General features: G+C 51.1%; 2 protein-coding genes across 3 annotated transcripts in view; one reads left to right on the top strand and one right to left on the bottom strand.

The window, feature by feature from the left end:
• The window catches only part of FDFT1 (farnesyl-diphosphate farnesyltransferase 1), a 133,826-nt gene extending 129,093 nt beyond the window's left edge, over positions 1-4,733 (top strand). For both annotated transcript variants that reach the window (XM_057427755.1, XM_057427754.1), the window contains 5 exons: positions 1,174-1,302; positions 1,742-1,933; positions 2,547-2,723; positions 2,994-3,146; positions 4,173-4,733. In XM_057427755.1, coding sequence (XP_057283738.1) covers positions 1,174-1,302; positions 1,742-1,933; positions 2,547-2,723; positions 2,994-3,146; positions 4,173-4,394 — 873 coding nt within the window. In that variant the 3' untranslated portion in view covers positions 4,395-4,733. The remainder of the gene's footprint in view (positions 1-1,173; positions 1,303-1,741; positions 1,934-2,546; positions 2,724-2,993; positions 3,147-4,172) is intronic.
• A 1,993-nt stretch (positions 4,734-6,726) lies between these two features.
• Positions 6,727-13,206, bottom strand: CTSB (cathepsin B). Its single transcript, XM_057427640.1, has 9 exons — positions 13,034-13,206; positions 12,441-12,526; positions 11,948-12,062; positions 11,582-11,700; positions 10,707-10,792; positions 9,853-9,999; positions 9,048-9,164; positions 8,153-8,281; positions 6,727-8,061 (listed from the first exon to the last, which is right to left on the bottom strand). Exons 1-9 carry the CDS (start codon positions 13,157-13,159, stop codon positions 7,964-7,966), a joined length of 1,023 nt encoding a protein of 340 aa, XP_057283623.1. The 5' UTR covers positions 13,160-13,206; the 3' UTR covers positions 6,727-7,963.
• Between the last annotated feature and the right edge of the window lie 2,329 nt (positions 13,207-15,535).

Genomic DNA, 15,535 nt, shown 5'->3' on the forward strand with positions numbered 1-15,535 from the left:
ATGGGGCAGCCACAGCTTCTATGGGCAACCTGTGCAGGGCCTCACCACCCTCACAGGGAAGAACTTCTGCTTAAGAGCTCATCTCAATCTCCCCTCTGTCAGGTTAAAGCCATTCCCCCTTGTCCTGTCCCTACAGGGCCTTGTAAAATGTGCCCCTCCAGCTTTCTTGTCGGCCCCTTCAGGCACTGGAAAAATAAACAGTGTGTATTGCACTTTGTTGTTGTGTCTTGGTGTGTATGTGTTATTCACTTGGGCAATGTGAGTTCATGATCAAGTATGATTTGGTTCTAGTAATGTTTCATAGAGGTGTACTTGCAGGGTGTGCTTCTCCGTGTAGTAAATTGAAGCAACTGAGACAGAAGCAGAGTCAATATGCTTATTTTATAGACAGACTATTTTACAGGGCAAGGACATGCCAGCAGCTGTGGATAGAGTTGGGAAGGGAGCCTGGATCCATGCTGGGGTCTGAGCTGTAGTCAGTCAGACTGCTGTCACTATGCTGTCACACCTGCTGGGCTGGCTGCAGTTACCCACTATAAATAAGTAATACAGTATTAAATAATAAATTAGCAATAAAAAACCCGTAGCTTAGCACAGTAATAGAATAAAGCTTCGCACTACAAAACGCAATGCTCCTCAGTTTTGGGAAGGGGAGGATGCACTTTTTTGTTTTCAATGTGAAAGCAATTGATTCACTGAGTCATGTTAGTGAATATGCAGAAGGAGGATTTCACACTCTTTAAGTTGTTTGGTGCCTTTGCAGTTGTGCAAAATGCACACTGTGAAGCCAGAGCTGTTCAGGAGAACAGAGTACCAGAAACCTCCCCTGTCTTTCCCGTGGTTGCTGTGATGGAATGCTCTCACAAACTACAAAAGAACCCCCAACTGTGCACCAAGTGTAGCTACTTCTGTGCTGCAACTCCTGGATGATACAGTCAAGGCCTGAACCTTCCCAAAGATACTGCTGTGTCTGATCTACTGCCAGAGACCATACTGAGAACAGATGGAGCCTGTGCTTTAAGAGCCTTGAAACGACTTTTGGTTGTGGGAGTTGTCCTGTATCTCCAGCCAGGGTGGGATAAGAGCCTCGTAAACAGCCTTTTTCTTATTCCTTAATAAATGTTGAACCCTGCTGGTTTTTTGTTTTCTTCCTCGTGGTGGTTTGTGCTGCAGATCTCCATGGAGTTCAGGAATCTGTCAAAGGTCTACCGGGATGTGATCTCAGATATTTGCCACAAAATGGGTGTTGGGATGGCAGAGTTCTTGGAGAAGAAGGTGGACTCTCAGCATGAGTGGGATAAGGTAAGTCAGCTTGGACAGAGGAGTGGACTGAATGTAAGATCCACTTTGTCGCTGTGGGAAGAGGGTTCAGCTGGATGAGGAAGACTGTGGTCTTGGGAGGGCTTTGAGAGACTGCTGGTCGTGTGGGTAATGGGAGCATGGCGTGGCTTGTTGGTGTTACCTGTCAGCATGTGTTTGGGGTGACCCACTGCATCAGCTTGTTCCCCTGTGGGTGGTTCATTTGGCGGGTGGCAGCAGAGTGGCAGCTTGGTGGGACATGGTGAGGTGTTTGCTGGGTATGGGAAAGCTGAGATGTCCCAGGAAGGGCTGTGAGAACTTGCAGAACATGTACTCTCAGTGACTTCTGAGCATCAGTTTTGTAAAGCTCACTGTGGTAAATAGCTTGTAACTGCTTTTACCTTGTTTTGTTCCTGCCCCTTCCCCTCTTGGTGCCTCTCAGTATTGTCACTACGTTGCTGGGCTGGTGGGAATCGGCCTTTCCCGTCTCTTCTCTGCATCAGAGCTAGAAGATGCTATTGTTGGACAGGACACAGAGCTGGCGAACTCCATGGGCCTCTTCCTGCAGAAAACCAACATCATCCGGGACTATCTGGAAGACCAGATGGAGGGAAGGGAGTTCTGGCCCAGAGAGGTGAGGGAGAGCACTGTCTTAGGGTGAGGTTCCTGCTGTGCCTCTTTGGGAAATACACTGAGACTGAAAGTGCTGTTGCTACTCTGATACTGTGAGTTGCATCCTCTTGTTAGAAGAATTCACGCTGGAATTGCCTTTGAAATACCCAAATCTGGTTTTTTTTTTCCTCTGAAGTTGGCGTCCCTTGTCAGTCTTTCACATTTCTGTTGGAGAACTCTGATGGATGGAGCCAACCATCCATGTTTCTCAGGACACCCATCTTAGGAAACCATTATAGGGTGCACAGTGGAAGGTGGACAGCTAAAATTGTATTGTCTCTCAAGTCTGTTTAGGTCAAAGTTAACAGGAGAGACTTGATGGTCTGCTTTAATCTTATTAGATCTGACAGTAAAGCTGTGCTGCATAAGATTGCTCCTATTGATTGTACATCTTGATAATAACAGTTCCTGTAATTTCACAATCTTCCTTCTTTTCTTGAGCTTAGTAAGCCCTTCAAGGCTTTTGTGAGTCTCTGGTGGTTCGTGTTGGTCTCCCAGACCTCAGAGTATTATTGATGTCACTCTTACAGCATGAATGTACCCTCCAACTTGTGAGTCCTTATCTCTGTGTTTAGGTTTGGAGCAGATATGCAAAGAAGCTCTCGGATCTTGCCAAACCAGAGAACATCGATATGGCTGTCCAGTGTCTGAATGAGCTCATCACCAACGCCCTCCACCACGTCCCTGATGTCCTCACATACTTATCCCGCCTGAAAAACCAAACTGTCTTCAACTTCTGCGCTATCCCCCAGGTGAGTTATGTCTTCAAGTGGTTCTTCATCATCTGCAGCCCAGCTGATAAGAAGTTGGAGGTGAAGGACGTTATATATCATGTTGGTATTAGCCTGCTTTATTCTCTGTCTCTTCTCTCTCTTCCTTCTTTCCTGGTACCTACTCTTTCTGCTGTTGGTGAGATTGTGGCTCCTCTCCAGGGTGTCTTAGCATCAATTTCAGTACAGCCGAGGTTACTCCCTTAGCAAGCTCCTCACAATGTGGTAAGGGCTCTTTGTGTTTCTCCTCAGGTGATGGCTATTGCCACATTGGCTGCCTGCTACAACAACAAGCAAGTGTTCAGGGGTGTAGTGAAGATACGAAAGGGACAAGCCGTCACTCTCATGATGGATGCCACAAACATACAAGCTGTCAAAGCCATCATGTACCAGTACGTGGAAGAGGTAGGTTGAGCAGTTTGAGAAATTGCTGGCTGTTCCCATCTTCATTTCTGGTGTGAAACTGGGAAGACACATGAATCTGTTAATCCTCTCCTTACATCTCGTAGTTCAGTGGTGGCAGGGAACAGTGACCTTCAAGTGGTTTTGGCCTGGACCAAACTGGGTGCTTGGTCTGAGAGGCAGAGACTGAAGTCCTGCCTTCCTGATGGAGAACCAGAGTAGTCAGATCTGACAGCACCTGGGCTGAATAGGCACAGAGAACCTTTCCCAGAACACACTTCTGAACAGGTTGCATCACATCCATAGGGGCTGCTTGAAAACAAGTGAGCCCTCTTGTTTTCTTGGTGTCTGTACTTGCAGCTGACAGGATGATGTGGTGGTTGTGCTCCACAGCCAACAGTAAATAAGGACAGCTCTTTACAGTTGCTTAAAGCAGTGGGACTCCTAGCTTGAGGGTACTGTGGAGGTTAAAAGTTCACAACTGGTGGTTGTTTTCATGGGAATATAAAACAGCAACTCAAAAACAAATCCAGCAAGGGGTGTTTAATAAAAAGACATTGCTTCTGCACCAGGGAGACCCCAAAACGGGTTACTAGAGATCCCTTTGTGGGCTGGCCACCCTCATGGCAAGGGACACCTCGGCACCTTAGCCAAAAAGAGGGTCTCTGCTCATTCACACCTCCCTATGCCTTATGCAGACAAGTATTTCACTGTAGTGAGGATTGCGGGGCAAGAACCCCTGGTTCCAACAACACTGCTCGTGATTGAGAGATTATGTCTGGCGTGGTTCATCTCCCGTCATGGGGTGCCCTCAAGAGGCTGCTTGGCTTAGTGCACTTCTCAAGGGAAATGGATCTTGGCCCTATCCAGGCATCCCTTGCAGCTGGTCCTTGCTCCATGACAATCCACTGCTGAGGTTGTTCTTGAGTACATGGTAGCCCTTAACATTTGCCCTTCCACCCAGTGGTCCCATTTGCCTTTTGAACCTCGGGTGGGAGCCATAACTCTTCCTTCCTCCCTCCTCCTCAGATCTACCAGAAGATCCCAAGCACAGACCCATCATCCAACAAGACTCAGCAGATCATTGCCTCCATCCGCACCATGAGCTTACCCAATGGCCCCATGGCCTCACGCCACCACTATTCCCCCATCTACCTGTCGTGCGCCATGCTCCTGGCTGCACTGAGCTGGCAGTACCTCAGCACCATCTCCAAGGCCACCGAGGACTATGTCCAGGCGGGAGAGAACTGATGGGCAAAGGCGGGCAGGGGGAAGAGATGGTCGGACATGGGCAGCAGAGGTAGGAGGCTCCTCATCCCCTGCTGGTGGGGATGGCCAGGCATCGGGGTGCCATGGGGCCTGTATGGTGATAAGGACAGGACACCGGTGAGCTGTGGCCCAGGGCAGTGGTGCAGCATTGCCAGGCTCTGCTCCTCACCGCCCTTGCTGTCTGCTTGGATGGTTACAAGCACTAATCAGAGTCCTGCTGTTTGAGGTTGAAGATTTTTTCCCTTCTTTCCTGTTGGATGGTTTCCTTGAATCTTTTTCTTTTTGGTTAGGATGGTTTTAAATAGAAAATCCAGTTGCCTCTTCCCTTTTGCTTGAGATGCGAGACGCCTTTCCAGCTCAGAGCTGAGGAAAACCACTTGGATTTTGCCTCCCTTTCTTAAGCAGCCTCTTCCCTGTTGCCCCTGGTGTCTGCTCCACACTGGAAGGGTGCTCCTTCAGCCAGGAGAGCAACATGCTTCCTTACCCAGGGAAAAAGCTATGGCCACCTTCTGGCCCTCAGCCCAGGCTGGTTGACATCCTGCAGCCTGGAAACAGAGGCAATTTTTACATTTCTGTTCTTGTACTGAAGGAGGCTGCTAGACTTGAAACAAGCCCTTTTAATGTTAAATACGTAGGAGGAGGGGTGCTCTGTCCACTTTAATGTGCTTCCAGCTGGAAGCCACATGTTGCAGCTTCCCTGCCCTCTAGCAGATGGCACCCTGCACTTGCAAAGCTTCGTGTCTGAGCATGGGGAGGTGGTTAAAATGAGAAGGGAGCTGCCTGTTTGGTCCTAAGCTAACAACCCCATGCCTGGCTCCACTGCAGGCTCTGGACTCTGCAGCACTTCTTCAGCCCAAGGGATAGGAGCAGCATCATAGCAGCAGTGCTGGGTGCCTGTGCAAGGCAGGAGGGTGAGGGTTTGCACTGTGCTGGCCCTTCTGGGATGTGTTTTGGGGGGCCTTAATGCACTGGCCAGCCTGAAAGGCAGCAGCACTCCCTGCTGTGGGCTCGGAAGGCTTGAGCCAGTGAGATGGCCAGGGTGGATTTCCCTGGCCTGCTTGGCTCTGGCTTCGAGTGATGCTTTGGGTTTGATGTGCAAGCTGTGTTCTGAAACACATCAGGCCGGATGTCCTTTGAGAGGAAACAGCACTTTAATAGCAAGTGTTTTCCTGGGGTGGATTTTTGTTATCAGGGTCCCTACCCACCCCCTGTAAATGCTGCTTTGCTTTTGTGAAGGGAAGGACAGCCCGTCCTGGTGCAGGACAGAGCTCTTTCCACAGAGCAGTTTGGTGCGTGTGCAAGGCCAAGCCCCTGGGGCCAGACTGTTACTCAGAAGGAGAACCCCTACTCCGCAAATACTGATGTACATAGTTTTAAGCTGTTGTTGAAAAGAAACTTGCGGTAGCTCTCTTTGTGCAGCTTCCCATCTTGTTGGGATTAAAAGTTTTCTTTGGGAAAAAAAAGAATTTGGTCCTTTTTTTAGCTGTCATTTCACACTGGTACTTCCCCACCATGTCACAAGTTGCAAGCCCTCTGCTAAGATGAAATGCAAATCAGAGAATCACAGGATGGGTTGGAAGGGACCTTAAAGCTCATCCAGTTCCACCCCCTGCCACAGGCAGGGACACCTTCCCCTAGACCAGGTTGCTCTGAGCCCTGTCCAAGCTGGCCTTGAACATTGCCAGGGCTGGGGCAGCCACAGCTTTGCTGGGGACCCTGTGCCAGGACTTCACCACCCTCACAGGGAAGAACTTCTGCCTAAGATCTCATGTCAACCTCCCCTCTGTCAGGTTAAAGCCATTCCCCCTTGTCCTGTCCAGGATTCTCCAGATTTCTTTGTGGCCCCTCTATGCACTGGAAGCTGCTCTAAGATTTTGCTACTTAGGGCATCACAGTAAAGCTTTATTTGCCAGACCCAAAGGAGTAATTTTAACCAGAGTGGAAGACAGCTAAAGGTCAGTAAAGTGACTTTTACTGGACCTTGCAGTGCCCGCAGCAGGAGTGGCACAGCCTGGGCTGCAGGCCTGCTCCGCAGTGCCTTGGTGTGTCCTCACAGCCCCTGTACCAGTGTGCAGAGATGCTGGGGGCAGAAGCACTTCGCCCACCACCAAGAGCAGATGATACCCAAGGGCTGCTCAGGAGTCAGCACAAGCCCCAGGCACTAGCTGCAGCTGCACTGTCACCAGCATGGCCAGAAGACAGGGCTGACACTGACCTCACTTGAATGAAGACAACATCGCTTCTACAGTGCACAGGAGTATAGTCTGAGGTGGTTTAAGGTCAAGCAGAAGCAACCAAGAGCCATGAGACAAGACACTGGAGAAATCATTTATTGGCACAGTTGTTCCAATCACATACACCACAGCTCTGTCTCACTGGTGAGTCAGCAGAGGCAAGGGGCTATTTTACAGTGCAAGGGAGAGCCTGCTTCATGTGTTCAGACATGTAGCCTCAGCAATATACTTTGTGCTTTAAAATGAAAAGAAATTCTCTTTCACTGTATTAGTGTCAGCAAATCACAATTCTTCCTACACAGCTATTACACCTCCCCCAGTAATAAAAATAAGGATTTTTTTCTTCTTCCTTAATGCCTGTGGCTCAAAAAGGAAAGAAAAAAGCTTCCACTGTGTGCAAGTTAGCAAGAATCCTCCAAGCATCTGCATGAGCTCCCTGCAGCAGACCTGAGGAACATCCCTCATCCCTGCTCAGCATTCATCACAGGCCATCCCAAAGCAACACATCAGGGTTGGATGCAGCACCTTACCGAGGCATGACCCTGCTGTACACATCAAGCTGCAAGGAAGTGGTTTGCTCCTTCCATCGTGCTCCTAGATGCTTGCAGGACATTAGGTCAAAGGCTCATGGAGCTCCAGCCAGGCCCTTCCTTAGGACCAATAACCCCAGACTACAGCAGAAAAAGCAGATAAACAGCTGAGGAACAAGTGGTTTAAAAAGCAGCCGAGTGGATGGAGCAAGCAATGCACAAAGGACTTATTGCAGGCAGGAAGGGGCCTTAACACAGCTCCGTCCAGAGCCAGCCCCATATCAAGTTCATCAGTACATCATCATTAATAGCTCTAAGTTTCACCAGTTCAAGGCACACGCTAACATACCCTGCTTATTTTGGGCACCAAGAGTCAGAACAACTCAGCCAGGGGGGGTACAAATCACCCCTGGCTGTGGCTTCCCAGCAGGGTCCATTTCCACCACCCCACCAAGTCCCTAGTCCCAGCACAAAGCTACTGCTTCCTACCTTCCCAGCTACAGATATGGCTGGAAGGGGTCCAGGCTAACCAAATATCATGGCACAAGAGGCCAACAAGCCCTTCAGCAGTCCTTTGAGCAGGGAATGTCCCATAGCTGCAGCCCAGCAGGAGCAGAGGGGTGGTGGAGAGCAGTTCCACCTCCAGCTCCACCATACAGTTAAAAAAAAAAAAAAAGATAAAAAGCTTTAATAAAGTAACCTCAACTATAGTCTCTTAGAAGGGGGGGCTCTGCACCCAAACCACTATCAGTTAAAAGCATCAGGGACCCAAGGTTGTTTGATCAGGTTACATCCTCTTCCAGTACTGCTCTGTCCTGGGGACGCCGGCCACAATCTCGGACTCGATGCCGCAGTGGTCCTCTCCTCGGAGGATCTTGAAGAAGCCTGAAAGCAACCAACAGCCCAAGTCAACATCTCCATTGGACCACAAAGAACAGGGAAGGGGTTCCCCCGGGCAGCATCCAGGGTGCCTCACCGTTATCGCCCCAGTCGGTGTTCCAGGAGTTAGCAGCCAGCCAGTAAGGAGTGCCGTTATCCACACCCCAGCCCAGGAGCCGGATGGCGTGGCCTCCAACCTGCTCACCAGACACGTGCTGGTAGACCCCTGCAAGGAAACACACCAACACCTCAATGGGCACTGTGCTGCTGCACCTCAGAGCGCCCACAGTTTGTGAGATGTTGGACAGCAAACCCCACAGACCGGCCAAGAAAGTGGGATTGGTTAAACCATGGCATCACAGAATGGTTTGGGCTGGAAGGGACCTTAGAGACCATCCACAGCCAGGCATGCATCCCATTAGATCGGACTGCTCCAAGTCCCATTCAGCCTGGCCTTGAACACTACCCGGGATGGGGCAGCCACAGCTCCTCTGGGCAACCTGTGCCAGGGCCTCAGCACCCTCACAGGGAACAACTTCTGCCTAAGATCTCAATTTCTCCTCTGCCAAGTTAAAGCAAACCTGGAGCTTAGTGTAGAGTCTGAAGGAAGGACTGATGCTCAGCATCAGCTCAGCACAGGACACCCAGAGCCAAGGGGCAAGGGGCCCAAAGGCAGCACATCCCAAGCAGTTCATAACAGGGAACTGGAGTCCACATCAAGAGAGCCATCTGTCAGGATTTTACCCTAAAACCCTGTTGTTCCAAACCCTAGTGCAATTCTGGGGGGTCCCCACTGGGGCTTCCTCCCTGAGCCAGTTATTCCCCTTGCTATAAACCAATGGATAAGGGAGATGGAATCTTGTTTCCACATTCTTGTAACACCAGATACTCTACTATAAGCTTGAGATCTCCTCTCAGAAGTGAGTAGAGGGATGGACCCTATAGATGTAGTAGGGAACAGGGCTCCCTACAGCCCCAGTGCTGATGCTCACCAGACTTGTACATCAGGAAGTCTTCATAGACAATAAAGGCTCCTTCCACTGGGCCATTCTTGTAGATTTCAGCCATTATTTCCTTCTCACTGCGAGGGACGCCATAGGAGGTGATGCCTAGGGAGGAAGAAAGTCCCACCATTAGTATGGCATTGTCAGGCTGCAGAGATCTTGGCATGGCTGAACAGAGACTGCTCAGCATGGCCCTGCAAGAGCTCTTCTCCACTTAAAGGCTGAATTCAAACCCAACTGCTCCAGAGGCACTAACACAGCCACGGAGTGGCTAACGCAGGAACAGTGCACTCCAACCATCCCTCTTCCAGAGGGAATGATTTAACCTGAGTCCTGTTCTTGACCTGAAGACCTGTTTCAGACAGCTTCAGTGGGAAGTTTTCTCCTTGTACTTCCCCATTTCCAAAACAACCCAAATTACTCAAAGCCAAGACAAATCCCAAAGAAGCAACCAGATTATGTATAGGGTTACATAACCAGATTACATGTATAGGATTTGCTACCACCACAGAGTAAGAAGGAGGTGGCTTTGATACCAGAGTCCCACCATGATCTTCAACCCAGGCACGTGCACCACAAGGACACAAACCAGTTCCCCTGTCTCAGTTGCGCCTCAGCAAATACAAACTGTGCATCTGCCAGGCTTATGTTTGCTGCAGGACTGCCCATCACTGAGGGCACAGAGAATAACCACCATAAACCAGCTTAGGAAGAGGTCCAACCCTGCCAGCCCCATTGAGAACAGCTCTGGAGCTGCTATGCATCGAGCAGTGCTGGAGGCCACCCCCCTTACCGTAGTGCTTGTCCTCCTTGTACGAGGGTGAGTATCCAGGCTCGCAGTGCCGGCTGCACCTTGGGGTTTCTCCTCCCTCCCCGGTACAGGGTGGCCGGGAGCCATTGACATGGTGCTCACAGGGTGGGATGGAGTAGGGACGGCAGCCTGTGGAGGAGAGAGAGCAATGAATTGGCTGTCCCTGAGCACCCCTGTCCAAAAGCCATGCTGGAGAAGGCACCGGATTACCCATGAAAAGATAGGACCTTTCTGACCCAGAAATCCCACAGATATCATTGGCGTGTGAGCAAGAGTACGTCTGCCACTGCCAGACAGGCAACCCCTGCCTTAGCAATGGGTTTCCCTCTGGACCTGCTTCCTAGCACCTCCCCCCTTGACAATGCAATGGAAAAGATGGGAACATGAACCAACTCATGGCTATAGGGTCATAGAATCACAGACTGATTTGGGTTGGAAAGGACCTTAAGATACACTTCCAACCCCCTGCCATAAGCAGAAACACCTTTCACGAGAGCAGATTGCTCCAAGCCCCATCCAGCCTGGCCTTGAACATTGTCAGGGGTGGCAGCAGAAGCCTTGCAGGGTTGTTAAGTCCGGCTACTGTGCTCCTTTCCCGGATGCCCCTCCTGCCACTAAGAGCAGCACCTTGTCCCAGGGGTGACCAGAAGGAGCCATAGATGGAGAAAGGAGCAGCCATCTGGGATAACGGAGGTATTTGAGCCCAGACCTGAAGAAGGGAGCATCCACAACAACAGAGACCAGAAGAGAGGCACTGTGAAGGACATGAACCTGTAACAGAACACCAAGCAGAGGTGCTCCTCTTTGCTGTCACAAGGGTATCTGCCAGGACTTACCCACATGAGAATTGTAGAGACCTCCAGACACCAGGCCCCTTTCTGTCCAGTACCTCCACGCGCCAGCAGGGTAACCACCATTGCACCTGGAGAAAGAGCAGTAGTTCCAGCTCCAGCCTGCTCAGAGACATCCCCTTTGGGGTAAATTGAGCCACTGATTTTGAGGTGGAAAATTGAGGCGGCTGAAGGGAAGCTTTCAGCACGTTGAGTCCCTGCCTTCCCCAGAGTTTCCAGGCTTCAACACACCAAAGCGTTAGGACAAGGAGCAGCTAAGAGCACCCATGCCTCCAAACCCCAAAGCAGTGTGCCCCCTTAGCACATCCTTGGATCAGCCATTGCTGCCAGGAGCAAGCAGAGGCTACACAGTTTGGAGACCCAACTCCCCACTCTGCTCTCTACAACTGCAAAAGGCTTGTGCCTGAACACCAAGACTTGGGGCTATTAAAAGATCCTTCATTTGGATTAGGCAGCTGACAACTCTGTATAGGAAAGCACTGTTATGTGCTTGCCCTCCCACCACCAGCCATCATTATGCACTGCTGCTGGGGGGAAGGATATGCACCAGACAGACTTTCAGTCCATGCAATCACCTTTATGTTCTGACCTAACTCCAGTATCTACAGCATAAACTATTAGTGAGGCTGCCTGCTCATCGGGAGACCAGGAATCACAGGATAGTTTGGGTTGGAAGGGACCTTAAAGTTCATCCAGTTCCAAACCCCTGCCACAGGCAGGGACAGCTTTCACTAGACCAGGTTGCTCCAAGCCCCATCCAGCCTGTCAGGAAGACAGGGCTGAAATGATCAGCATCTCCAGGTTGTGCCCCTGCTCCTTCCACCCACCTTTTCAGTGCACAAGAACCAAGAGCAGCTCACCCCATGCCACACTCGAAGCCGCAGCACGACAGCAAGTCCTCCGCCGAGACCTCCACGCTCACCTTGGCGTTCGTGTGAACACAGATCCTGTCTGAAATCGCTTCTACAGCGCCAAAAGCCTGTGGGCAGCCCCCAGAAACCCAAGGGAAGACCATTAGAGCTGGACGTGGGAATGAAACCAGGCAGCCTTCTGGGAATGAGTGCAGCAAGCACAAGCCTGGCTAGCATAAGCCCATCGAGAAGCTCAAATACTGCAGGATGCCCCCAGCATCTCCCCATTTATGCAGTTTGGTAGCAAACTGAATGGCATCCTTTTTGTCCAGCAAACTCTATACTAATGTGACTTCAAACTGCCCATGCACTTACCCAGCAAGAGCCACAAGACCCCTGGTCTCTTATTTCACTGATGGTAGGGCAGTTAGGCCACTGTGTCCGTGAGTCAAAGGTATCAGGCAGCTCCATGTCTGCAGCAAAATCCACCCTGGAAGTGAGAAGAGACAAGCGCTGTTACAGGAACACCAGTGGAACAGGACCGGTTGCACAGGACTCCCCAGCCTCCTCGAAGGTGACCTGGAGGACAAGGGCTCTTGTTTGCTTAGTGAAGGAGCATAGATACTTCTGAAGTCCTCAGACCAGGTCAGCATCTCCTCCAGTATTTTAAGTTTCAAGGAGTATGATTGGTCAAGTATCTAACAGAACAGAGGATGGATGTTCCCATCCCCTTCCACATGCTGCTGTGTTTAATTCCATGCATGATGCCCACTAAGCTGCACCCAGGAGACCCCTGCGCATCCCAGATGCACCAGGAGCATCCACACCAGCTTTTACATGATGCTCATCTTCCTCTCCCAGTACTCACCTCTCAGGGAGCTTGGGCCCACCCAGGAAGGTGCCACAAAGCTTCTTCACATAGCTCATGTCAGTGTTGTGGAAGTTGTGCCCTGCCTGGAAGAGACAGAGAAATGGGACACAACTCCTCACAGCCACCAGTGCTGGGACCAGCCTGGTGCTCAGGGTCTCCCTCAGACCCAATCAGTCTGACACTTGCTGAACAGCCCAGAAGCTAAGAGCCAGGCTATCTCCAGACACAGAACACAGCCCCTTCCCTGATCAGTGCATCATGACCAGCAAGCTAAGGTCCAGCCCTGGCCTTCAGCCACTGCAACCTGGGTTTGGCCAGGTCACCAGTACTTGCTGCTTGTTTCCAGCCTTCCTCCTCTTATCATTGCTCCTACTCTACAGATCCATCAGTGCTCTGCTCCACAGAGGAGAAGACCCACAGTTACTGTCACCATGGGAATCCCTGACAGCATCAACTCACTAGAGAAGGCAACTGGGACCAAGCTGCTATGAAGCAACCATCACGATGAGACTCCCAAAGCTCAGCTGTCGGGTCCCACAAAGGGACTGCTGAGCAATGCATCCAAAAGTACTCACCAAGCCAGTACTCACCTTCCAGGTGGTGTTGAGCTTGTTTATGTGGTTGACCAAGTCGCTGGAGAGAGGCAGGTAGTGAGGAATGCTGCGAGCATTGGTGAAGGCGACCAGGACACACAGGATGGACACGGACAGCCACATCTTGGCTACAGACTGAGACACTCCACCTGCAGCCAGATTTGGACATCACTGGAAACCTTCCCAAGGTGGGCTCGGACCCAAGGCTTGGCAGAAGCACCATCGCAGCACCACGTGGCAGGATAAAACACGTGGCTGCATAAAGTCCCTCCCGATCCCGGTTTACCCCAAAGGTCAGGAGAGACGCAGGAGCAGAGTAATCACCCCCCTCCTGCAGCTCATAAGAAATCAGGCAAGGCAACCCTGTTTGTTGACCACTGCAGGATTAGGAGCAGCAGGAAAATATCTTTTGAAGCAGACCCAAGGGATTTGGAGGGTATTACAGGCTGTGTTTACTTCCACAAAAATGGAGAATAAGGACTAGAAGGAATAAGTGATACCCCACCCCCATAAACTGCAGCCTCAGGGATTTGCTAGCCCCTGCCCTAGTGCCTGCCCTTCTTTCCTTTGAGGATATCACTCCAAATCACATTTTTGGACTCTATGGCCTCACACTGGCCAGCCCATTGCCCTGGGGACCCTGATGGGGGTTACAGCCCTGGGGTAGTGACCACCTGCCCATGTCCGCAAGCAACAGAGCTGCCTGTGCTCCCCTCCCACTGGGTTTTTTTGTAAGGGAGGCTGTGAAGCTGCTTCCCTTGGCAAAAGGCACCAGGAAAGTCTCTGATTTGGGGAACAGAGATGCAGGGGAAATCCAGGAGCACAGCAGCAGTGGAACACAACCTCCCACTCCGAACCACAGGGACCACCCAGTACAAAGATGCTCCAGGGTCTGGTGGATTCTCTGCTCTCCTGCCTCCTTTAACCTAACTCACATTAAATTGTGCAACTCCAATTTAACCCCCTATTGAGAGATATCAGTTATTCAGCTGAAGTAAGCAGGGTTCACACAGGAGCTTCTCCCTTACAGCCCCAACACCAGCAACCACCACTCATTCCACATCCCCACCTGACTTGGACACACACTCTGGCCATGAGCTGCTGAATCCCTGCAAACACACCAGGGCACCCTGCTCCAGAACCTCGCAGCTCCCCTTCCACCAACCCCACATCCACCCCAATGAGCTCCAACCCAATGCCTCTGACCCTCCACAGTAGCCTGAGCAGCAGGGATATTTAAGCTTTAATTCCTACTCATCTCAGGGAGCTCAACATGTGATCACCTTTACAGGCCTGGGTTTAAGCCCTCCTGGGCAAATACACCGGAGCAGCCGGACATGCAGCTCTTGGCAGTAGCACTCCAGCCCTGTGGCCACAGAGCTGGCAGGGATGGGGAGATGCACAAGTATTTTCTATGCAGGCTGCCACCACCTACTCACAGCCAAGTTTAGCCTTCCCAGAGAAGAGAACCCAGCAGGAGTGCCCTACTTTCTGCCAGCGACAAGCCCAGGCGACTGCAGCTAACTGTATAAAGGGGCTTGCTTTCTCTCCCCCTCCCTCCTCCTTCCACCATTTGTTGGGTTTTATCCCCACTCTGTGCTTCCAGCAGGATGCTCAGCCCAAATGCTAGCTGAGTTTCAGCAGCACATGGGTTCTCCTGCCCCTCAATCTCACCTCTTGGAAGGGGTTTCTATTTCCTTGCTAAGAGGTTTCTCACACACAAGGGTCTCGCTGGTGTCCTCACCATGCTTATGCAGGAGGAAAGAGGTTACGGTCAGAGAAACAAATATATATTCATTCCTAAGGCTACTGTGGGGTTTGCCTTGTGCCCTTCAACATGGCCATGGGAAGCCCACAGGTGAGCAACCTCATCTGAAGCACCTTTTCTAATGGAAAATCCTTGGAAACAAAACAAAAACCCAGCACAAACCCAAAACAAATCAAACCCAAAACAAATCAAACCCAAAACCCGCTGCACTTCCTGCAGTCAACTCTATACTGTCTGTAGCACAGAAGGGAAGTGTTTTCGAAGCCAGAAGCCACCTAATACACTTGTGTTTTCAATAGGGTACTTGTAAATTTCCTGGCATGCTCAAACCCGCCCTGCAAAGCCTCCCACATCAATACAGCTCCTGATGGGTGCACAAGGGATATCTCACATCCTCAGGTTACTGGGCCACACAGCCACAGACTTGGAGCTCCAGACACCCGAAACTGGACTGAAAGTGATACCAGAGCAGCTTCTCCTTGGACAGCTATTGCCTTCCAGGCTCTGCTGCACTGCAGCCGCCCCACGGCATGGCTGGTGGCCAGCGCACCCAGCAGCAGCACGGTGACACAGCCCAGTGCAACCTGAATAGCTGGGAGCCACTCGGTTGTTTCAGCAAACAAGGCTCTTGCCAAACCTCCTGCTGGCATGAAGCCTCCCTATGGGCCATGAGAGAGCTGAGCCTGGAGAAGAGAAGGCTCCTTAAGGGGAGACCTTAGAGCAGCTTCCAG

Source organism: Pezoporus wallicus, unplaced genomic scaffold (genome assembly GCF_028554395.1).
Source record: "Pezoporus wallicus isolate ANWC-B61680 ecotype Strahan unplaced genomic scaffold, APGP_CSIRO_Pwel_v1 contig_6464, whole genome shotgun sequence".
NCBI classification, from domain to species: domain Eukaryota; kingdom Metazoa; phylum Chordata; class Aves; order Psittaciformes; family Psittacidae; genus Pezoporus; species Pezoporus wallicus.

Coding starts and splice junctions, on each gene's coding strand:
- CTSB (XM_057427640.1), bottom strand. CDS start 13,159: ATGTGGCTGTCCGTGTCCATCCTGTGTGTCCTGGTCGCCTTCACCAAT. Junction 10,000..10,706: donor TCTCTACAATTCTCATGTGG/GTAAGTCCTGGC, acceptor TCTCCTCCACAG/GCTGCCGTCCCTACTCCATC. Junction 9,165..9,852: donor CAAGGAGGACAAGCACTACG/GTAAGGGGGGTG, acceptor CTTCCTCCCTAG/GCATCACCTCCTATGGCGTC.